The 24,320-nt window shown below is 40.6% G+C and overlaps 1 protein-coding gene and 3 pseudogenes across 1 annotated transcript; 2 read left to right on the forward strand and 2 right to left on the reverse strand.

The window, feature by feature from the left end:
- Nucleotides 1-778: 778 nt before the first annotated feature.
- On the forward strand, nt 779-1,454 carry LOC130136696 (germin-like protein subfamily 3 member 1; annotated as a pseudogene).
- A 3,174-nt stretch (nt 1,455-4,628) lies between these two features.
- LOC115662863 (E3 ubiquitin-protein ligase SPL2-like) lies at nt 4,629-18,603 on the reverse strand. Its single transcript, XM_056306823.1, has 7 exons — nt 18,560-18,603; nt 18,394-18,475; nt 7,283-7,384; nt 6,294-6,464; nt 5,991-6,112; nt 5,314-5,433; nt 4,629-5,203 (listed from the first exon to the last, which is right to left on the reverse strand). Exons 1-7 carry the CDS (start codon nt 18,601-18,603, stop codon nt 4,909-4,911), a joined length of 936 nt encoding a protein of 311 aa, XP_056162798.1. The 3' UTR covers nt 4,629-4,908.
- On the forward strand, nt 10,888-16,386 carry LOC130136694 (UTP--glucose-1-phosphate uridylyltransferase-like; annotated as a pseudogene).
- A 70-nt stretch (nt 18,604-18,673) lies between the features above and the next one.
- LOC130136700 (UTP--glucose-1-phosphate uridylyltransferase-like) lies at nt 18,674-24,085 on the reverse strand (annotated as a pseudogene).
- Between the last annotated feature and the right edge of the window lie 235 nt (nt 24,086-24,320).

Below are 24,320 nucleotides of genomic sequence, written 5' to 3' on the forward strand. Positions count from 1 at the left end.
CAGATTGAGTTAAATATAGAAGTGTTTTAGCAATATGGGTTGGGTCAGGTCGGGCATAGGTCGAGATATTTACATTACAAATAAATGGGTAATAAACGGATTAATAGGTTAATTTGGGTCGGACCATTTATGATCCGATCCAAATCCGACCCGACCCACTTGTTTAACAGGTCTAGACACATGGCGTCTTTCTTTTGTTAATCTTTGTTAGAATGAAATATAAACCACATCTAACAACTTAAGTTTTTAGGATAATTGACAATGATTTTACAAAATCTCACGATCTCTAGCCAAAATGGTTTTCTACTTTCCATGTATACGTCTCATTTATTTTCATTAATGCTATGATCAACATTAGATGAGGGAATGCATTAGGTCCTAAATGGAGTGTCATTTCAGCAAAGATATCCAGCAAGACCCACCAAAATGATTAGCCTTTAGTATTATGCTTTTTCCTTGTTTGATATAGGAGGGGACTTTCAAGGATCAATTGGCTCGTCCATGCACTGAAATCCCTAACTACTAAAAGAGCCTTCCTGTTTTTATCCTGCAGCTTCAATAAACCGCCAACCTCTCCAACATGGCATAGCCTTGAGCATCTCTCTCTCTCTCTCTCTCTGGGTTCAATGAAGATGCCTCGGCTCTTCACAGCCCAAAAGACTTGTGGCTCTCTTGCAATGCAGAATAATCACTATATCCTGCATGATCCGGTCTTCTCAGTTCAACCGGGATCCTCTTCGTGCACAACTCCTATATAAACCATATGCGACTTTTAGTGACTACGTACCATATCTTGTGACCTGAAGGCAAAGAAAAAGGACCAACCAACATGCTTCGCATTCTCTTCCTTTTTTCCCTCCTCTTCTCCTCTTCTCATGCCTCTGTCCAGGACTTCTGTGTTGCAAACCTCAAAGGGCCAGACACCCCGGCGGGCTTCCCTTGCAAGAGCCTTAAAAAGGTGACCGTCAATGACTTTGTTTTTCAGGACTAGGAGTAGCTGGTAATACCACCAACATCATCAAAGCAGCTGGGACCCCTGCATTCGATGGTCAGTCCCTGCACCTCAATGGGCTCGGCATCTCAGCAGCCCGATTGGACCTGGCACCGTCCGGTGTCGTCCCCTGCACACCCACCCAGGCACATCGGAGCTCTTGTTTGTGGTTCACAGGAAAATATTGGCAGGATTCATTTCTTCAGCCAGTGATGTTTATGTGAAGGACCTGAAGAAAGGAGACATTATGGTTTTCGCACAGGGATTGCTTCATTTCCAAGTCAATGCAGGCAGGTCCACGTCCAGCGCTGTGGTCAGCTTCAGCACTACAAATCCTGGCCTCCAAATCCTCGATTTCGCATTGTTTGGCGATAACTTGCCATCTCTGTTGGTGGAGAAGAACACTTTCCTGGATGATGCCCAAGTGAAGAAGCTCAAGGCTGTGCTTGGTGGAACTGGCTAAACAAAGCCAAGCTCAGCTACAGATTGTTTTCTAGAGTAATGACATTTGTTGTTGTGGGTGTGTTTTCTTCTTGTTGCTAATGTGGAAGCCATTTCTACGTTTTAATAATGCAATTGAAACTTTGTTTTAGCTATGTTTTTCCTGGAAAAAAGTTTGTTGATGCTGTACCTCGTCAATTGTGTGCACAAAAGAACAGAACCAGCTCGACTAGTGGCCCAATTCAGCTGAGGTTTTGATCCATTTTAAGTTGTTTCAAAATGTTCTGATCCTATGGTGATTCCACGAAAGCAAAAACTAGCAGTTCAAAGCAGTCAATTCTATTGAACTGCTATATTTCTGGTAGCTGAACAGAGAAAACAGTCATTGTAGCGTATGGCATACAAAAGAGGGAAAAGATTGTGTAAAAAGGTAGAGATCTGCCAGCCTCAGGTGCACAGACCATTTTCACTTCCATGGTGACCAGGTCTCTACTTAGGCCCGCCAGACAGAGTAGGGCATATCTTGGTGAGAAAGGACTTCTTAGGCTCTCCTGGGTATTTACGCAGAATCTCAAATTGCTCGTACAAATTAAGATGCATCATAAGGAACGAAATGTAGGCTGCCAATTCCAGTCCTAGTCCTCGTGCAAGCTGCTCTGCATGCTGCTTCCACTCATTCCAGCTCGCAACATAACCCAACATCTACACCCAAACACAACGTATGAACTCCCATATTTCTTCCCTGCTTCATTTCCCCTCCGATACACGTAATTGTAATGACTTGACAAGCTTAGATGCAAGGGAGACTAATGATTGCACGAGCCTTCCATGAGGAGCTTGAAAGTTGAAGCAATTCCCTGCAAGCTAGATTATCCTTCGAGGCATGGGAAATTTGTCACGTGGATACTAGATACCTCTTCTCCACACTACCTTTTGGGAGCATAGTTGGGTACATGTTAAGAAGGTGGAGCATCTAATCAGAGAGAAATTTGCTAACTTTGGCAATGCGATCTAGGGTTTCCAGCTTCTTGATTGTCGTTGTGGTCAAGAAAGTTGTGATAGCATAAATCTGTTGCTGCATGCCACTGAGAATGCTTCCGTCATATTAATTATCTCATTTGCTCCAAGCCCTATCCTTGGAGTTTTAGACCGGAGTGTGTAATCACCATGGCCATCACTAATTTGCCTAAAAATGTTGTATTCCACTCGATACCAGTCTCAGTGTTTGTCCAAGAGCTGGACAATGATTAGTTCTTTCACTCTATTGTTCACCTCCGCATGAGTCGGTCATTGACTGCTTCTCTCTCAACAATGCAGCTAGGATAAAGAGATCAATTCCTTGAGACTTGCCTGCATCTGCCTTTAGATAGAGATTTACTAGATCTAGCTGTGACATTGATCCTGACCATCTCTTAAACTAGTAATATTGAGAAATGCTGGTCTAAGATAAAAAGAAAAGCTGCTGTAATCATAGTAGGTTGTGGATGGTATCGATCAGCCAACCGAGACAATGTCCAATCAGAAAAAGTCAGTAATAATGCGCGATAGATCTCCAAAACAATAGCCCCAACTAGAAGTGAGAGAGTTATGCCTCTATCAACCCTCGAGTAGCTGTGCTTGTCGGCAAGGATTTTCAAAGAAACTAAAGCAGAGACAGAGAACAGGAAACTAACGAAATGGAGAAAGAAACCTTTACTTGAGTGAACTGAAGTTGCTTTTGTTTTGTAGATGTCGTACGAGAAGCCTTACTCAGTTTCAACTGGCTTAAAGGCGGCTGCCCCCAACATTTTTCTGATGATTGAGAACCCATCTTGCATTTGCAAGAAGTTCACGATCACATCAGCTGAAAAGTATGCGAACATAAACAAGTAATAAGCTTCTCGGATGTTGCTTGCCTCGGAACTGAAATAAGCATCTCGTTTAATTTGTCCTGGGGTCTCTTCTTGGATGAATTCATTGTAATGGCAGGATGGATCAAAGAGCGAGAGTGAGGCGTTCACAAATTTTCTTGAGTTTGAGGATATGAGATCCCAAGACCTTTCCCCATACTTAACAAGTCCTGCTATAAACACTAGAATCGAACAGACGCAAGAATTGGCTTTTTAGGACAAATAGAGCACGTAACCAGCAATCCCAAGCTGGTAAGCTCAGCCATAGGTCATCGTCTTCCAAGGAGTAAGCCGTGACAGTGTCGGTAACACCGAGGTAGAAGAGAAGGAAGAGGGCCCAAAATGCCTGGAGATGGCTCATCGGATGATAAGCGGGATTTCTTGTGCTTTCTCCTTGTTGCCACAAGAGTTAGCCTTAAGAGTCGGCTAGCAGGTAAGTCGGCCAGAGAAGAAAGCTGAGCCAGGCTCCTACCATGTGCTCGCGGTGAGAGCCAAAAAAAGATGATTTGTCGAAAAAGGCTGAGGAGAACCATCATGCGGCGCTCTCCTCCTCTTTGAGGAGGTCTTGATGGCGATTTGCTTGATCTGGTAACTGAAAATGAATGAGGGAGACGAATCAAGATTCTTCTGCTAGATTATGGTACTGTTGTACATCATCTTGATTTGGATTGAATATTCATTGTGAACATTACCTGTGATCAAAATGGTAAAAGCTCATTCTTAATCTGATAACTGCGATACGCCACCTTCCATGCATACTGATTAGTCTTCTTGTCAGTGAGAGTGACATTTTCAGCCATTTGTTCATACTTGACAGCGAGAGTCCGAGTTTATCCATGCCAGAGCCAAGGAAGTTAGCTGAAAACTTTCGCATAAGGGGTTTAGCAACATCAAAAGCTAGTTTGTCACAAGAGTTTGCCAGTCACAAAGCTCTCGGTAATGCTTTTGAGTTGTTACTGATGTTAATTATGCTTTCGCCAAAGTTGAATTAACAAATATTCTTTCTTTACATTGCTTGTTTGAACGTATCATCTGATTCTTTTAGCAATGTTGAGAACTAAACCAGTCCGTTGAGGCAAAAGACGAGATAAAAACTAAAATTGGAAAAAAATGCCTTCTAAGTTACTTGATGGATTTTGCTCCAGTCTTCACAGGCAGAAAAAGAAAAGGCAATTCGCCTGTCTAATGTTTTTTCCCCTTGAAAAAGAAATTGAAGGCGCTGGAAAACAAGAAGAAAGAAGGAGCCAAGTGCAACCATCTCCATGCGATGAGGAAGAGATCAACATCATGCACGCTTGCCATCAGTATTCACGTCCAATCAGAAGCATGAATTGCATCCTCCTGATTTGCCTTCTGGTAAATGTCCAAATAATTAACAAGACTCAATTTACAGAATAACACTATACTCACGGAAGGAGATACGTGCGGAGCATCGTTACTCGTTTACACAAGACATAATCACCAGTTCACTGTGGTCTCTCTATTAAAGGATGGGCATGCTCTTTTTCTAAGAATATTTCAAGGAAGAAAAGCTAACAATTACATCTTCCCACCCTTTGACTAACAGAAACAGAATCAAATTTATACTCAAGAATCATAGATCCGGACTGAATTGGAGATCGTCTGTCTACAAACAGTACATTTTGGTGAAACCTCCCGTTCCACAGATAATGCACATCGATGACAACACACGAGATGACCGCATGGAACAAAAGCGGATCTCCTCTTCCTCACTAAACAAATTACACATAACTGTCCATCTGGTACATCTTCCGATTCATCCTCTGCAATGGGAGTGTTGGGCTCGTCGACTGCAGCACGGCTCTGCTGCAGCTGCTCATGCTGTCTACGCTGCCTCCATTCTTTCCATCTGTACCAATTTCTGAGGAAAGAATATTCAGCATAAGTCCAGTGAAGTCAAAGATTATCACGTATTGAAGTCAACAGGATATAGAATAAGGATTACAAATTACTTGATCGATAGCAACCAACCTCACAAAAGCAAATCCAAGGATACCAATTGATGCCGATCCAAGAAAAATACTACTCCAGAAGAGTATCTTTGTCCGGAAGGCAAGAACAATCACCATCTGATCTTTTGTCATCTCGGTACTGAAACATGTCAAAGCACAGTCCATTCAACAGCAAATGACACTGTCAAGGAAGGGCTGCCGGCGCAAAATCTAAGTAATAGACTTTAAAGCATAATTATGTCGACTACCCTATAGGGAAATATGAAATGGTCAATTCTCAACAACTTGAGTCATGTGAAGTGGACTGTTCATTGCACAACATTTCATACTCAAACAAATGACAAGCATCACAGGGAGAGGCGCCACAATTTCTTTTGATAGGTAAGGGGAGAAATACTAGAATAATAGGTGGTTGTGCAGATCACCCAAAAATCCATAGAATCACACAACTGCTGAACTCTCCATGTTATGCAAAATGCAACCAGAAAGACTTCCAAACAGGAAATTCACTACATATTCAAATCCTTCCAGAAACCTTGACCAAAATTAGAGCAAATAAATTAGTACACATGGGTCGATTTATAATAAAAGAAAAAGTGCACATGGGTAATAAGTCCACAAACGAGAAAAGAATATCCTCAAGCAAGCATCAAGACCAATCCAATGTCCATCCATCACCATGAGAGGAACACTCACAGGAAATATGGAAGATCATTGCATGACTTGATCTCTGGAATGCCGTTTTTCAAAAAGCAATGGCCGACAGCAGTGACATGCTTTGCTATTGGAAGAATTTTCTCCTCATCTAGCAGTGCAACCTTCAAAAACAGAGGGAGAAGAGCATCGGGTCAGATACTTGTATCAAAGTGAATGCATCAAAAGTACACAATTGAAGGAACGGCAAGGTCTAGATTATCCTGAAGATCTTCAAGGTGCAAGAAACATCGCAGTTACCCATCTGCATCAAGAAGTGAATGTCATTATACGTTGCAAACTTACAGGGTATTCATGAACAAAAAGTGCCTGAAGGAATGTGCAAGGAGAAGCATTAATCGGCTGCAGTTGTTGAAATACTGTGGTAAGAGGTAGATGATGCTTTGAACCATCCATGTTCACAACAACGTAATTCCCTACTGGCAATGGACTGCCATTAAGTAGCACAAAAGGAATCTGCAGTCATACTAACAGATGTAAGCAAGTCCGACAGCTAAAGCAGTAAGCCAATAATTGACTGCTCTGTTCGGAAACATCCAAGCCAAATTTTTCATCGTACATAGTTAAGAGCATCAACAACAGGAAAAGTTGTTACAGAAATTAATATATATATATATATATATATATATATATATATATATATATATATAAAGACAATCTCAATAAGATGATTTATGCAAACTTTCTTGAGGAATCTTCAGTTCTGTTGGCCAAAAAAAGAGGAACCTCTGGCTTCTGAAAGCTCAAATCTCCAGCGCACAATGCAAGAACAGAAGCAATAACTAAATGCTCAAGACTGAAAAGCTAATCCTTGTCAAGTTGCCTTATATCTCTCAATATCTCTAGCTTCACCAACTGCACATGTATTTAAGAAAAGCAGTAACCTCCCTTCTACCATGATTAAACATATCTACTTTTACCTGCTTTCAAGAAACAGAATGCTTCTAAAAGAATAGAAATCTCCCTGCCTTTTAATTTGGGACATCCCGTTGTTCAGGACATGGACACCATATGATGTCCCATGGCAACACCAATTTTAACATGTCTACAATCACGGTTGTACATAGTCTCCCAGACATTTCCAGTGTCAAGGTCAAAAATAAAAATGTGATAATACCCCTTAAACCAGAAGGAGGTCCATGGTTCCTAGCTGAAGACAAACATTGTGAAAAGTAAACCCACTCAAAGAACAAGTAATGTTAGCTTTAACAGCAGTTTTCCAGCAAAAATATAGCTTCAATATAAGAACCAACCTCTGGAACAATTCTATGTACCGTTCTTAGTGATGAGGATTTTCGTTCTCGCAAGGATCTTGACAAGATAGCGAGTAGATCTGAAGTCCATCCAAAAAATCTCTTCCACTCATTGTATATGCACTTCATAATGGAAAATAGAAGATCAAGCTTATCAGATCCGTTGCAGAAAAACCATAATTGGCACGAGTAATTACGGCATTTTAATGCATGAACTGCAGTTATAATTACTCCATTAGCGGATTCCACATAACTAAGACCTGTCCTTTCATTGATATTATAGTTCTACAAAGAAAGAAAAAAATAAAAAAAGAACTTATCGTATAGTTCAAGTAAGATCCCCCAAAGCAGATGACAGGATATGTGGACGCACTCAACTATAAACTCACAATTAGGGGAGAGAAGGGTATAGGCACCCGGTGCATGCAAAAGCCCCTCAAATATGAGAGGACACCGAACAGCAGGGAGACCCCGAATCCTAGATTTTCCTCTGTACTTCCTAAATATTGATCTTCCCCTTGCTTCTAGCTTTTTCTCTAGGTATGCACACCAAATCAACTTCTGGTGGTGTCTTCCCAAACCGGACTGGTATATCCTTCCTAAGGCCCAATGACACCAGTGCATCCATCTCCAACCCCTTGTAGTTCCCCAAATAAATATATCTCAAAAGAGAATGAAAGTGGTGCATGTATCCTCCTCCAACAACTTACTCTGTTAAACCAAGACTATTTGCTATAAGCTTGAAAACTCTCGACTTTCAAATTGTCAGGTTTACTTCACAGCACAAATGAAGAATTGCAGGAACACAACTATACAAGCAAATGCACTTATACCAGATGATGTAGCTAAGTCATTGCTTCAGCCTCCCAACAATTCATGAAATCCTCCATCGTCTCAACATCCACTTACATTGAGACCCCACTGGAAAAAGAAGCAGCAGGGACTATGATATCTGCAAAACTAATTACACCCAATTCACAAAGACTCCTCGATACCTCAACTATCAATTTGCTTCCATTTCGCAGTCTAGTGGCATTGAAAGAGAAGACTGGAGTTGGCAATACAAGACATGACTCGCTTACACTGATGCAGAACACAAAGATAGAACATCCGAACTACATTCACCCCTTGTACACATCCGAACTACATTCACCCTTTACAAAGGAGACGACAATTGACCGTGGTTCAAGAGGTAATTTTCTCTAAATACATGGGTCTTATTACCTCTTGAACCACGGTCAATTGTCGTCTACTTTGTAAAGAGTTTTAGTAAAATACGATTGATGTGCACTTTGATTTCTTATCAATGGCAATCGTCATATCATCCTTTCGAAAAAACATATCTTAGTAATTTTCTCTAAATACAAAAGACAAGCATAAAAATAAGAGCAATGGGTCGGAGCATTTAACTAGATACACTACCAAGTGTGTTCAGTGAGAACCGCCCCAAGCAAAGCACGGTCAAGAAAAATACACTAATAACGCCATCATCATAAGAAAATTCTTCAAGATGCAGAAACCTTGGGAAAGAAAAGAATAATAAGAATGTGAAATGATTACTCCTATTAATTTTTCTCTAACTTTGCTCCCCCTTTTCTGGTTTGCCCTTCTTTCCTGCAACTGTTATCCCGCAGATGAGCCTCATATCTCCCCGTCCACCTATGTCTGCATAAACATTTACACAAATTCAAAAACGGAAAAACAAAACCCCAGTCTTCGATTAATTCAATAACTGGAATGCAAAATGCAGATGCATAGAGCAAATAAACTAAAAGGCAATTGCAAAAGTTAATATTATCGCGGAAGAAAGAGCAAAATTGGCATCAGCAGTACTAAAAACAGAAAAAGACTACTTTCTTTAAAACATTTGTAGCTTACCGAGTTACACCTCGATACTGAGAGGTCCTTTGCCCAAAAGTGTCAACAAGACTTACGAGGAACAGCGACGCACTTGCTGTTGTTGTTGCTCGCAGATGATGCCCTCTTGGCGATGCTACCGTCACCAACTGGTGGTGCCTGAGAAATCGGTGCACCAACACCCACATTGTTGTTGTCACTTTGTGCGCTAGGGCTCATCGTTGTGAGAGAGAGACTGCCACTACTACTTGTAGTAGTCCCATTCGCTTGACGCAACCACCACTTGAACCCAGAAACTGAACAAGTTGTTGCACTCGCACCACCATCAAACGGGACATGTTCTTGGTGATGGTACATGCGATCATCGACATCACATCTGTGGTTGTTGCTGTTATGGTGAGCAGATGGAACTATAAGGGCTTGCGAGTTCTCAATGTAACATTGATGTTTATGATCAGGGTGGTTGCCGTTGTTAAAGCAGCTCGGAGCTACGTTCGCATTGATCCCCGCACAAGCTGAGCTTGTGGCTTGGTGGTTCTGATTTTGGGGCTCATCATTGCCATGAGGAGAGCCTGAGTAGCAACAGCCCAAGAAGTCTTCAAGCTTGGGGCCTCGATGATCGTCCCCATCATTGGCATTCTCATAGCTCCATTCTGAACAAACAAACAAGCCCATAAAATAAACAAGGAAGACTGAAACAACCACCATAAAATGTCAACTTTGCTAGTTTCGTTAGCAGGGAAATGGATGCAAGAGATTCTCATGGAAATTGGTCAAACAGTTGGAAAGCACGACATGACATGCGTAGAGAGATTCGATGCCTATTTATTTTTTTCGGGACAAATAGCAGTTAGATCATGCGTATTTATTTCCATTATTAAGGGTTTTAGAGATCGAGAAAATATTAAGTCCATTCAACACTTTCAGACCTTTCTATCTCCTCAGTTACTCTCTCTCCTTCGTTACTCTCTCTCCTCTCACCATTTTCTTCGTTTTCTTTTTGCCTTTCGAGGCGCCATGGTCGACGCTTCGTAGATTGCAGGGTCACCGGCCAGCCATGGACGACCCGCTCACCAGCATGCCGATGACCTGTTCTCGGAGATGAGCTCCTTCATTGCCGACCGCTCGCGTAGAGATTCTTCTCCGATGACCTGTTCTCGGAGACGAGCTCGGCGAGCTTCCTTCTCCACGCGGAGATCTCTGACTCCTTGCGCACCACCTCGGCCTCCATCTTTTTCACCGTGATCTCGTAGGTCCTCCATCTCCACCTCGCGCTCCGAAATCTGCTTCAGCTCGTCGACGACGCCTTGGTCCGCCTGCTGAATCTCCTCACTGTTGTACGGGCTCCGGGCCAACTAAAGCTTAGCGTAGGACGCCTTGATGGCGGTGGCCACCGCGTCGGCGTGCTCGTGAGCGGGCCGTCCATGCCTGGCCGGTGACGCTCAATCCACGAAACGTCGTCCGTGGCACCTCAAGAGGCAAAAAGGGAAGGAAGAAAATGGTGAGAGGAGGGAGAGTAACGAAAGAGAGAGGAATAACTGAAGCGAGAGAAAAGGTTTGAAAAGTGGGGCCCATTATGGCCACGTGTCCATCATATGGTTCGATGCATATCTCACGTGGAATGCACCTTATATTTTTTCGTCCGAGAGAAAAGAGGGAGCGAAAAGTTTCCCTCTTTATCTAAAAGGGACAAGGGCGCGGAATTTTCGAAATAAGATAAATAAAAACAAAAGACAAAAAGGGTGTCCGAGTCCGTGGGAGACGATCATTTCTTTCTTCTGCTCTGCTTCCTACTATCAACAAACAATCTCGAAGCTTCTTCCCTTAAACCTCTCTACAGATGGTGAAGTCGGAAATGGCTGTCGCTCCCGATGCTAAGAAGAAGCTCTCCCGCCTCAAATCGGCCGTCGCTGGCCTCGGTCTGATCAGGTTCTCTCTCCCTCTGTGTCTGCGCGTGAGCGGGTGTTTGCGGTTTGTTTTCCGACGAAAGGCTGTCTGTTGATTACAGGGTAGAGCGAGGAGTTTGTTTGATGGCCGATTTTTAGGTGACTTTCCTATCTAGTAGACTAGTTTTTGGTCCTGTGCGCGTGTTGGAAGCGTGATCTCTGCTTCGTTTTGATTTTGTTTCACAGCGAGAGTGAGAAGAAATGATTCATCAACATCGCATCCCGCTATCTCAGGTGAGTAGGAGGAGGTTGTTGATGGCACATTTTCTTTATCATCATTCATCATCATTTTCCTAGTTTCTTTGATCCTTCGTTGTTGCTTGAAAGCTCAAATTCATCAATGTTTCAATCGAGTTAGAGGTATAGTTTGGTTTTTTAGCTTTGTTTTATTGCATTTTTAGGGGAAAAGCTCAACCTGTTGAATGGAGCAAGATCCAAACGCCCGCTGACGAATCTGTCGTCCCTTATGATAATTTGGCACTGGCTCCTGAGGGTATTAACTCTACCTACCCATTATCCTCTCTTTCGCTTTGCATGACATTGCAAACTGGTTTCCATACTGTGTAGTCCAATTTTGTGTACGCCCTGATATTATTCTTTTTCTCCACCAATGAGATCATGATTCCTAAAATTGTGCAGATCCTGCGGTGGCCAAGATTCTTTTGGACAGGCTCGTCGTTCTGAAGCTCAATGGTAGTTTGAAAACAATAATGGATTCTACTGGTCCCATGTATGCCTCCTGATCTTATATTTCACATATGTTTAATAAGACATTTCACATATGTTTAATAAGACGATCTCCTTCTAGTTTAATGGATGTCATTGGTCTGTAAGAGTGGGATAAGTTATTCTAGGATAATGTGTTCACACTGGTTGGACATGTAAATTATCCCAACTGCTCTCTTCCAAATGATATTGCTATTTGCACTTTGATTTTGGTACCATCGGATGTGTTACGAGATGCACGATCTCACCGATGTGTCTGTTTGATCCGCTTGGTGCTTCCTTGATCTTATTTAGTTGTAGTAAGGCTGTAATTGTAGCTTCCTTGGAACTTTTACCGTGTCTACTTGGAGAGTTGTTAATGTCCTTGTATATGTTTTATAAGCTGCCTGTGTTAATACTTGATGTTTCTATTGTGATGTAGATCTATCATGGAAGTACTCGATGGAATGACATTTCTTGACCCTATAGTTTACCAAATCCAGGTAATATTCTTAAGTTTTCCATGTGGTGCGTGTGTTTCCTTAGCTCTATTCCTTCTGATCACATCTTCCAGCTGTTCATATACGATCTTAACACTAGATATGGCTGCAATGTTCCCCTGCTTCTCATGAACTCGTTTAACACCCAGGATTATATGCCAAAGGTGAATGGCTTTCACCCTACCTCTTTGTTGATAGTTTAGTTATTTTGATCAGTAATTGACACATTGCCCTTGTTGTAGATTTTTGAAAGACATGCCAACTCAAATATTGATATTGCTACTTTTAATCAGGTTTGTGATGCAAACTATTGGTTAGCTGCTTAGATCTGCTTATGAGTTTATTCTAGAATTGACTAAGTCATTTTTATCTCGACCGTCTTGATTGAATTATATACAGAGCCGGTATCCCTGCTTAGATGTTGATGATTTTATGCCTCTGCCTTGCAAAGGACAGACTGGAAGCGATGGATGGTAAAATTTTGGTTAAATATCAAGCATAAGGACTTCAGTTTTCATGATCATGATGCTTTCTTCTTTAAATTTCTGGGGTCATTTTTGCATCAAAATGATTTTGCTTCAAGACAGGTCATTTGAAAAAAGAGGCTGTCATTGTAGGTCTTTCAGTTCGCTGTATCTAAGTCATTAGTCCTTTGGAATTCCACCTTTTACGACTTTGTAAAACCTGGATGTGGGAACAATGCATGCCGGCTGGAGCAAATTAAAATTGATGCATGAAGTTATTTGCCACCAATATCTGGCCTTAACAGACATAACAGTTGAACTTGACTTTTAATTCTTTCGACAACAATTTCTGACTAATCACTATCTCTTCATTCTTTTGTGCTTTTTATACTTTTTAATAGACAGAATTCTACTATCTCGATTGGATTCTTTGTCATAAACTTTTAATGGGAAACCTTTGATGTAACCTTTCTCCCGTCTCAAATGCTCTACACAGGTATCCCCCGGGTCATGGTGATGTATACCCATCCTTGATGAACAGCCGTAGACTTGATGCTTTGCTCTCACAGGTTTTCTTTTATCTCTATCAGCGTTAGTACATTCCTCTTACTTTTTCCTTTTCGTTTGCTTATTCCCTTTTCTCTCACTTTTCATGTTTACAGGGCAAGGAATATGTTTTTGTTGCCAACTCAGATAACTCGGGTGCAATTGTTGACCTGAGTATCCTTCCATTCTTAGTTTCCTCTGATATCTGTGGTTTCTGGATTTAATCACATGTCTCTGTACTTCCTGAGTTTAGTTTGAAAATTGGGCCCGTTGATAATTTTTTGTTGTTTCGTTGACCTTAACTAAATCCTATAGAAATCTTAAATCATTTGATGACAAACAGGAATGAGTACTGCATGGAGGTAGATGCGGAGGATTGTGGTGAAGAATTGTTTTAATAGATTGGATTTGTATTAAATCGCTCACAATTTTGCAGGTTACTCCAAGGATGTTATGGGACAAGAAGGGTGGTAGCCTCATTTCTTATGAGGGAAAGGTTCATGTAAGTAACATCATTTTATTTGTCAGTTATTATTGCGAGATAGCTTTCTGTTGTTCAAATTATGACACAGGCTACAAAGTTCCCTCGAATACATTAAAAGTGCAATTCTTTCTGATGGTTAAGATAACTAGAGTCTCAACAAACTTACATTTCCCAGCAAATCTGAGAATGGAACCTTATTTGATTTTGACATCTCAGAGATTCCATCCATGGATGTTTTTCAGATTAATTCGGTGCCATGATATTTGTGTATTGTCCCTTGAATATCTTTAGCTTCTTAAATTCCCCTCGGAACTGACTTTATTAATCCTAGCTTTCATAACACTGGATGGACATGGGTTTGGCAGTAATGCAAACATTGTGCTAAAATGAAAACTTTTACGTCTTTTTCATATTTTTCGTTTCAATGTAAATAGAACATGTTATTTCATGGAAAAATCACAGACATGTTCATAAGCTGGATTTACTCTAAAACTGAAAGTCCAAGGGGAAAAGGGATTCATGACTGACATACTTCTGTCACTTATTGCAGCTGCTGGAAATTGCACAAGTCCCAGATGAACATGTGAGTGATCCTTATTCTCCCCTTTTCCTTTATTTCCATGGTCTGAAGCATGCATTGGGTCTATCAGAATTTGTACGTCTACTACAATTCCACTGCATTTTTGTTTCTTGACCTCTTATTGAGATTATGTGGGAATTAAGGGAGTCATAGTGGTACTTAGGCTACATAACAGCCCACGAGGAAATTAATACCCTTGTTTGGCAACATTAATTTGTTTTAAGATGATTTAGTTGGTAGACTAGTTCCCTCTGTGCTACCTCTAATATGTCAATGCGAAGGCCAACAACATATGTGTCTGCCATCTTGAATGTTGTCAATGACTCCTGCTTATCGGCATCTTCTAGGTAGATATTGACCTTATCTCTGAGATCATGGCATTTATCCTGGTGACAGCCTTGAGGTGTTTTACTATGATTTTCTAAAACTATAAATTCGGAGATCAGCATCACTTAAATGTGATATAGTTTTAAACACGCATGTTTCAGTTTATAAGCAGTCTCGAATCTATAAACAGGTAAGGTACTACAGTTTGCTGCTCTGTATAAGTTCATACAAGCAGGGTACAGCTTTTTTCTGCAGTTTTGATTTCCTTTTTTTCTCAACTCATTCTCAAGTTCGATGCTGACATGTTATGTTTGATTTGCCTGATGCAGGTCAGCGAGTTCCAATCAATTGAGAAGTTCAAGAATTTCAATACAAACAATCTGTAAGTCATGCTATCTTTTGTGTATTCCGCAGTGATGGAAGCGAGTTCTTGGCATTACATGTATGTAATTTCAGTGAAGCAAGCACTGACATGACACATACAGGTGGGTAAACTTGAAGGCAATTCAAAGGCTTTTGGAAGCTGAAGATCTCAAGATGGACATCATTCCTATCCAAAAGGTACATAATCTAGATGCTTCCTGTATAGACTGGGCCCTAGTTTTTGATGTTTCTTGAATTTCAGGAAGCTGATGGAATGAAGGTTCTTCAGCTTGAAACTGCAGCTGGGGCAGCAATCAAGGTATTATTCTATTCTTTGCCTGACTTCTCGTCAAAAAGTTTATTTGTTGAAAATTTCTCTTTTCAAATTTATCTCGTCAAATGACGCCCTTATCATTTTGGCTAAAGTTCGCAAACTTGTCAGAGGACGAGCTTCGCACTACAAATCTTTTAGACCGTCCCGAACAAATGAAACTTTGGCTACTATATGGAGACTCCCCCACTCCATTTTTTTGTAATCTTAGTTCTATTTGTAATGCTGGGGAATGCCCCTAAGCTTCTGTACGTCATCTTATACATACTACTTACATTTACACCAAAAAAAAAAAAGTTTGTGTGTCTCTTCTTGCATCAGTTCTTTGATAATGCAATCGCCATTAATGGACCTCGGTCGAGGTTTATACCAGTGAAAACCACCTCAGATTTGCTTGAGGTTCAGGTTAGTATCTTGTTCTAGTCCATGTTAATTTTTTTTTAAAATTAGAGAGATAGCATTAAAAAATGGAGCTCAGTGCATCTCTTACTGTCTTACAGTCAGATTTATATTCCGTGGAAGGTGGCCTTGTTGCCAGAAGAAATTCGTCAATCGAATCGGGCCCCGAGCGTGAGAAGGTGAGGATTTACTTGCATTAATAATGCCATTACATGCCTCTTTTGGGAGACTTGATTTGTTATGATTTCCGTAGGTTGACAATTTCGGGAGCATGTTAAGCTTAATTTCTAGCATCAAGGACAATTTCGAGGTGTCTGGTAATCTATCTGTTGGCTCGCTTCTCAATCTCAAGGTAATCGTTCAGAGTCATTTTTTCCTCTTGACTAACACATCAACAGAGAAGCTAGTACTCCCTAATTCATGTAGGGATGCAAGACCAAGGTCAAGTTGGAAATCCAAAATGGGGCGGCAGCTATGAGCAACAAGCTAGAATGGACTCTGCATCCTATATTTGCGAGGCTGTCAGTGGCCATTTGTCTGTTTGGAGTTAAATTTCTTATTGTGGTGGAAGTCCATGGCCGTGAGGCCTCTAATGACAATACTTGAATATTGCAATTTTGCATTCGAGAAATGCCGCCACTCGTTTGCTCCAAATGAAACATTCTTCTTCTTCTTCTTTTGGGATTAAAATAAATGCTTGCTCGTTTCTTATGCTTCAAGCCTTTGTCTGGTGTGGAGTGTGACAATAGTACGTCTCCGTGTTCCCCTTCTTGAAAGTAGTTTCAGACTTGGAACTTTCGGATAGTGCATGGACCAATCAGGTGCACCCACTTGCAACGCGAAAGTAGTTTCTCGCATATCTGCGGCTATAGGGCGGCGGTGATCATACAGAGGACTCAAACCGTAAGTGTGTGTACACGCACTGTTATGGATTAATTTACTCGATTATTTAACACAATGGAAAGTGATATTTGTCTAACGATTCCCGATAGCATTAAAACATGAAGATGTGTGCAAGGGGTAAATATAGTTCGGATGTTCTACCTTTTTGTTCTGCATCAGTGTAAGCGAGTCATGTCTTGTATTGCCAACTCCAGTCTTCTCTTTCAATGCCATTAGACTGCGAAAGGGAAGCAAATTGAGTCCTCGTGAATTTGGTGTAATTAGTTTTGCAAATGTCATAGTCCCTGCTGCTTCTTTTTCCAGTGGGGTCTCAATATAAGTGGATGTTGAGACGGAGGATTTCACGGATTGTTCGGAGGCTGAAGCAATGACTTAGCTACATCATCTGGTATAAGTGCATTTGCTTGTATAGTTGTGTTACTGCAATTCTTCATTTGTGATGTGAAGTAAACCTGACAATTTGAAAGTCGAGAGTTTTCAAGTTTATAGCAGATAGTCTTGGCTTAGCACGCAATTCCTTCTTCTGTAAGTGCGACCCAATTTATGATAAAGTGGACTCTTTTGTAATTTTGGTCACGAAAGGAGGAAAAGAGGACTTTAACAGAGTAAGTTGTTGGAGGAGGATACATGCGCCACTTTCATTCTCTTTTGAGATGTATTTATTTGGGGAACTACAAGGGGTTGGAGATGGATGCACTGGTGCCATTGGGCCGTAGGAAGGATATACCAGTCCGGTTTGGGAAGACACCACCAGTAAGTTGATTTGGTGTGCATACCTAGAGAAAAAGCTAGAAGCAAGCAAATGCACTTATACCAGATGATGAAGCTAAGTCACCATGAGCATCTTCAAATTAACATGGATAGGATCGTTACCTAATCGGTGATGCTCATGGTGACTTAGCTTCATCATCTGGTATAAGTGCATTTGCTTGCTTCTAGCTTTTTCTCTAGGTATGCACACCAAATCAACTTACTGGTGGTGTCTTCCCAAACCGGACTGGTATATCCTTCCTACGGCCCAATGGCACCAGTGCATCCATCTCCAACCCCTTGTAGTTCCCCAAATAAATACATCTCAAAAGAGAATGAAAGTGGCGCATGTATCCTCCTCCAACAACTTACTCTGTTAAAGTCCTCTTTTCCTCCTTTCGTGACCAAAATTACAAAAGAGTCCACTTTATCATAAATTGGGTCGCACTTACAGAAGAAGGAATTGCGTGCTAAGCCAAGACTATCTGCTATAAACTTGAAAACTCTCGACTTTCAAATTGTCAGGTTTACTTCACATCACAAATGAAGAATTGCAGTAACACAACTATACAAGCAAATGCACTTATACCAGATGATGTAGCTAAGTCATTGCTTCAGCCTCCGAACAATCCGTGAAATCCTCCGTCTCAACATCCACTTATATTGAGACCCCACTGGAAAAAGAAGCAGCAGGGACTATGACATTTGCAAAACTAATTACACCAAATTCACGAGGACTCAATTTGCTTCCCTTTCGCAGTCTAGTGGCATTGAAAGAGAAGACTGGAGTTGGCAATACAAGACATGACTCGCTTACACTGATGCAGAACAAAAAGGTAGAACATCCGAACTATATTTACCCCTTGCACACATCTTCATGTTTTAATGCTATCGGGAATCGTTAGACAAATATCACTTTCCATTGTGTTAAATAATCGAGTAAATTAATCCATAACAGTGCGTGTACACACACTTACGGTTTGAGTCCTCTGTATGATCACCGCCGCCCTATAGCCGCAGATATGCGAGAAACTACTTTCGCGTTGCAAGTGGGTGCACCTGATTGGTCCATGCACTATCCGAAAGTTCCAAGTCTGAAACTACTTTCAAGAAGGGGAACACGGAGACGTACTATTGTCACACTCCACACCAGACAAAGGCTTGAAGCGTAAGAAACGAGCAAGCATTTATTTTAATCCCAAAAAAAGAAGAAGAAGAATGTTTCATTTGGAGCAAACGAGTGGCGGCATTTCTCGAATGCAAAATTGCAATATTCAAGTATTGTCATTAGAGGCCTCACGGCCATGGACTTCCACCACAATAAGAAATTTAACTCCAAACAGACAAATGGCCACTGACAGCCTCGCAAATATAGGATGCAGAGTCCATTCTAGCTTGTTGCTCATAGCTGCCGCCCCATTTTGGATTTCCAACTTGACCTTGGTCTTGAATCCCTACATGAATTAGGGAGTACTAGCTTCTCTGTTGATGTGTTAGTCAAGAGGAAAAAATGACTCTGAACGATTACCTTGAGATTGAGAAGCGAGCCAACAGATAGATTACCAGACACCTCGAAATTGTCCTTGATGCTAGAAATTAAGCTTAACATGCTCCTGAAATTGTCAACCTACGGAAATCATAACAAATCAAGTCTCCCAAAAGAGGCATGTAATGGCATTATTAATGCAAGTAAATCCTCACCTTCTCACGCTCGGGGCCCGATTCGATTGACGAATTTCTTCTGGCAACAAGGCCACCTTCCACGGAATATAAATCTGACTGTAAGACAGTAAGAGATGCACTGAGCTCCATTTTTTAATGCTATCTCTCTAATTTTAAAAAAAAATTAACATGGACTAGAACAAGATACTAACCTGAACCTCAAGCAAATCTGAGGTGGTTTTCACTGGTATAAACCTCGACCGAGGTCCATTAATGGCGATTGCATTATCAAAGAACTGATGCAAGAAGAGACACACAAACTTTTTTTTTTTGGTGTAAATGTAAGTAGTATTTATAAGATGACGTACAGAAGCTTAGGGCATTCCCCAGCGTTACAAATAGAACTAAGATTACAAAAAAATGGAGTGGGGGAGTCTCCATATAGTAGCCAAAGTTTCATTTGTTCGGGACGGTCTAAAAGATTTGTAGTGCGAAGCTCGTCCTCTGACAAGTTTGCGAACTTTAGCCAAAATGATAAGGGCGTCATTTGACGAGATAAATTTGAAAAGAGAAATTTTCAACAAATAAACTTTTTGACGAGAAGTCAGGCAAAGAATAGAATAATACCTTGATTGCTGCCCCAGCTGCAGTTTCAAGCTGAAGAACCTTCATTCCATCAGCTTCCTGAAATTCAAGAAACATAAAAAACTAGGGCCCAGTCTATACAGGAAGCATCTAGATTATGTACCTTTTGGATAGGAATGATGTCCATCTTGAGATCTTCAGCTTCCAAAAGCCTTTGAATTGCCTTCAAGTTTACCCACCTGTATGTGTCATGTCAGTGCTTGCTTCACTGAAATTACATACATGTAATGCCAAGAACTCGCTTCCATCACTGCGGAATACACAAAAGATAGCATGACTTACAGATTGTTTGTATTGAAATTCTTGAACTTCTCAATTGATTGGAACTCGCTGACCTGCATCAGGCAAATCAAACATAACATGTCAGCATCGAACTTGAGAATGAGTTGAGAAAAAAAGGAAATCAAAACTGCAGAAAAAAGCTGTACCCTGCTTGTATGAACTTATACAGAGCAGCAAACTGTAGTACCTTACCTGTTTATAGATTCGAGACTGCTTATAAACTGAAACATGCGTGTTTAAAACTATATCACATTTAAGTGATGCTGATCTCCGAATTTATAGTTTTAGAAAATCATAGTAAAACACCTCAAGGCTGTCACCAGGATAAATGCCATGATCTCAGAGATAAGGTCAATATCTACCTAGAAGATGCCGATAAGCAGGAGTCATTGACAACATTCAAGATGGCAGACACATATGTTGTTGGCCTTCGCATTGACATATTAGAGGTAGCACAGAGGGAACTAGTCTACCAACTAAATCATCTTAAAACAAATTAATGTTGCCAAAACAAGGGTATTAATTTCCTCGTGGGCTGTTATGTAGCCTAAGTACCACTATGACTCCCTTAATTCCCACATAATCTCAATAAGAGGTCAAGAAACAAAAATGCAGTGGAATTGTAGTAGACGTACAAATTCTGATAGACCCAATGCATGCTTCAGACCATGGAAATAAAGGAAAAGGGGAGAATAAGGATCACTCACATGTTCATCTGGGACTTGTGCAATTTCCAGCAGCTGCAATAAGTGACAGAAGTATGTCAGTCATGAATCCCTTTTCCCCTTGGACTTTCAGTTTTAGAGTAAATCCAGCTTATGAACATGTCTGTGATTTTTCCATGAAATAACATGTTCTATTTACATTGAAACGAAAAATATGAAAAAGACGTAAAAGTTTTCATTTTAGCACAATGTTTGCATTACTGCCAAACCCATGTCCATCCAGTGTTATGAAAGCTAGGATTAATAAAGTCAGTTCCGAGGGGAATTTAAGAAGCTAAAGATATTCAAGGGACAATACACAAATATCATGGCACCGAATTAATCTGAAAAACATCCATGGATGGAATCTCTGAGATGTCAAAATCAAATAAGGTTCCATTCTCAGATTTGCTGGGAAATGTAAGTTTGTTGAGACTCTAGTTATCTTAACCATCAGAAAGAATTGCACTTTTAATGTATTCGAGGGAACTTTGTAGCCTGTGTCATAATTTGAACAACAGAAAGCTATCTCGCAATAATAACTGACAAATAAAATGATGTTACTTACATGAACCTTTCCCTCATAAGAAATGAGGCTACCACCCTTCTTGTCCCATAACATCCTTGGAGTAACCTGCAAAATTGTGAGCGATTTAATACAAATCCAATCTATTAAAACAATTCTTCACCACAATCCTCCGCATCTACCTCCATGCAGTACTCATTCCTGTTTGTCATCAAATGATTTAAGATTTCTATAGGATTTAGTTAAGGTCAACGAAACAACAAAAAATTATCAACGGGCCCAATTTTCAAACTAAACTCAGGAAGTACAGAGACATGTGATTAAATCCAGAAACCACAGATATCAGAGGAAACTAAGAATGGAAGGATACTCAGGTCAACAATTGCACCCGAGTTATCTGAGTTGGCAACAAAAACATATTCCTTGCCCTGTAAACATGAAAAGTGAGAGAAAAGGGAATAAGCAAACGAAAAGGAAAAAGTAAGAGGAATGTACTAACGCTGATAGAGATAAAAGAAAACCTGTGAGAGCAAAGCATCAAGTCTACGGCTGTTCATCAAGGATGGGTATACATCACCATGACCCGGGGGATACCTGTGTAGAGCATTTGAGACGGGAGAAAGGTTACATCAAAGGTTTCCCATTAAAAGTTTATGACAAAGAATCCAATCGAGATAGTAGAATTCTGTCTATTAAAAAGTATAAAAAGCACAAAAGAATGAAGAGATAGTGATTAGTCAGAAATTGTTGTCGAAAGAATTAAAAGTCAAGTTCAACTGTTATGTCTGTTAAGGCCAGATATTGGTGGCAAATAACTTCATGCATCAATTTTAATTTGCTCCAGCCGGCATGCATTGTTCCCACATCCAGGTTTTACAAAGTCGTAAAAGGTGGAATTCCAAAGGACTAATGACTTAGATACAGCGAACTGAAAGACCTACAATGACAGCCTCTTTTTTCAAATGACCTGTCTTGAAGCAAAATCATTTTGATGCAAAAATGACCCCAGAAATTTAAAGAAGAAAGCATCATGATCATGAAAACTGAAGTCCTTATGCTTGATATTTAACCAAAAATTTTACCATCCATCGCTTCCAGTCTGTCCTTTGCAAGGCAGAGGCATAAAATCATCAACATCTAAGCAGGGATACCGGCTCTGTATATAATTCAATCAAGACGGTCGAGATAAAAATGACTTAGTCAATTCTAGAATAAACTCATAAGCAGATCTAAGCAGCTAACCAATAGTTTGCATCACAAACCTGATTAAAAGTAGCAATATCAATATTTGAGTTGGCATGTCTTTCAAAAATCTACAACAAGGGCAATGTGTCAATTCTTGATCAAAATAACTAAACTATCAACAAAGAGGTAGGGTGAAAGCCATTCACCTTTGGCATATAATCCTGGGTGTTAAACGAGTTCATGAGAAGCAGGGGAACATTGCAGCCATATCTAGTGTTAAGATCGTATATGAACAGCTGGAAGATGTGATCAGAAGGAATAGAGCTAAGGAAACACACGCACCACATGGAAAACTTAAGAATATTACCTGGATTTGGTAAACTATAGGGTCAAGAAATGTCATTCCATCGAGTACTTCCATGATAGATCTACATCACAATAGAAACATCAAGTATTAACACAGGCAGCTTATAAAACATATACAAGGACATTAACAACTCTCCAAGTAGACACGGTAAAAGTTCCAAGGAAGCTACAATTACAGCCTTACTACAACTAAATAAGATCAAGGAAGCACCAAGCAGATCAAACAGACACATCGGTGAGATCGTGCATCTCAGAACACATCTGATGGTACCAAAATCAAAATGCAAATAGCGATATCATTTGGGAGAGAGCAGTTGGGATGATTTACACGTCCTACCAGTGTCAACACATTATCCTAGAAAAAATTATCCCACTCCTACAGACCAATGGGATCCATTAAACTAGAAGGAAATCGTCTTATTAAACATATGTGAAATGTCTTATTAAACATATGTGAAATATAAGATCAGGAGGCATACATGGGACCAGTAGAATCCTTTATTGTTGTCAAACCGCCATTGAGCTTCAGAACGACGAGCCTGTCCAAAAGAATCTTGGCCACCGCAGGATCTACACAATTTTAGGAATCATGATCTCATTGGTGGAGAAAAAGAATAATATCAGGGCATACACAAAATTGGACTACACAGTATGGAAACCAGTTTGCAATGTCATGCAAAGCGAAAGAGAGGATAATGGGTAGGTAGAGTTAATACCCTCACGAGCGAGTGCCAAATTATCATAAGGGACGACAGATTCGTCAGCGGGCGTTTGGATCTTGCTCCATTCAACAGGTTGAGCTTTTCCCCTAAAAATGCAATAAAACAAAGCTAAAAAACCAAACTATACCTCTAACTCGATTGAAACATTGATGAATTTGAGCTTTCAAGCAACAACGAAGGATCAAAGAAACTAGGAAAATGATGATGAATGATGATAAAGAAAATGTGCCATCAACAACCTCCTCCTACTCACCTGAGATAGCGGGATGCGATGTTGATGAATCATTTCTTCTCACTCTCGCTGTGAAACAAAATCAAAACGAATCAGAGATCACGCTTCCAACACGCGCACAGGACCAAAAACTAGTCTACTAGATAGGAAAGTCACCTAAAAATCGGCCATCAAACAAACTCCTCGCTCAACCCTGTAATCAACAGACAGCCTTTCGTCGGAAAACAAACCGCAAACACCCACGCTCACGCGCAGACACAGAGGGAGAGAGAACCTGATCAGACCGAGGCCAGCGACGGCCGATTTGAGGAGGGAGGGCTTCTCAGCATCGGCAGCGATGGCCATTTGCGACTTCACCGTCTGTAGAGAGGTTTAAGGGAAGAAGCTTCGAGATTGTTTGTTGATAGTAGGAAGCAGAGCAGAAGAAAGAAATGATCGTCTCCCACGGACTCGGACACCCTTTTTGTCTTTTGTTTTTATTTATCTTATTTCGAAAATTCCGCGCCCTTGTCCCTTTTAGATAAAGAGGGAAACTTTTCGCTCCCTCTTTCTCTCGGACGAAAAAAATATAAGGTGCATT

The sequence above is a fragment of the Syzygium oleosum genome, unplaced genomic scaffold (genome assembly GCF_021117445.2).
Source record: "Syzygium oleosum isolate NSW1041296 unplaced genomic scaffold, Sole_v2.1 Sole_v2.48, whole genome shotgun sequence".
Taxonomy (NCBI): domain Eukaryota; kingdom Viridiplantae; phylum Streptophyta; class Magnoliopsida; order Myrtales; family Myrtaceae; genus Syzygium; species Syzygium oleosum.

What these genes read in the sequence shown, in the direction of transcription:
- LOC115662863 (XM_056306823.1), bottom strand. Translation starts at nt 18,603, where the DNA reads ATGCTTGCTCGTTTCTTACGCTTCAAGCCTTTGTCTGGTGTGGA. An exon ending in AAGCCTTTGTCTGGTGTGGA is followed by an intron (nt 18,476 to 18,559) that starts GTGTGACAATAG and finishes TGGACCAATCAG; the next exon opens with GTGCACCCACTTGCAACGCG. An exon ending in AATGATCTTCCATATTTCCT is followed by an intron (nt 5,434 to 5,990) that starts GTGAGTGTTCCT and finishes GACATGTTTCAG; the next exon opens with TACCGAGATGACAAAAGATC.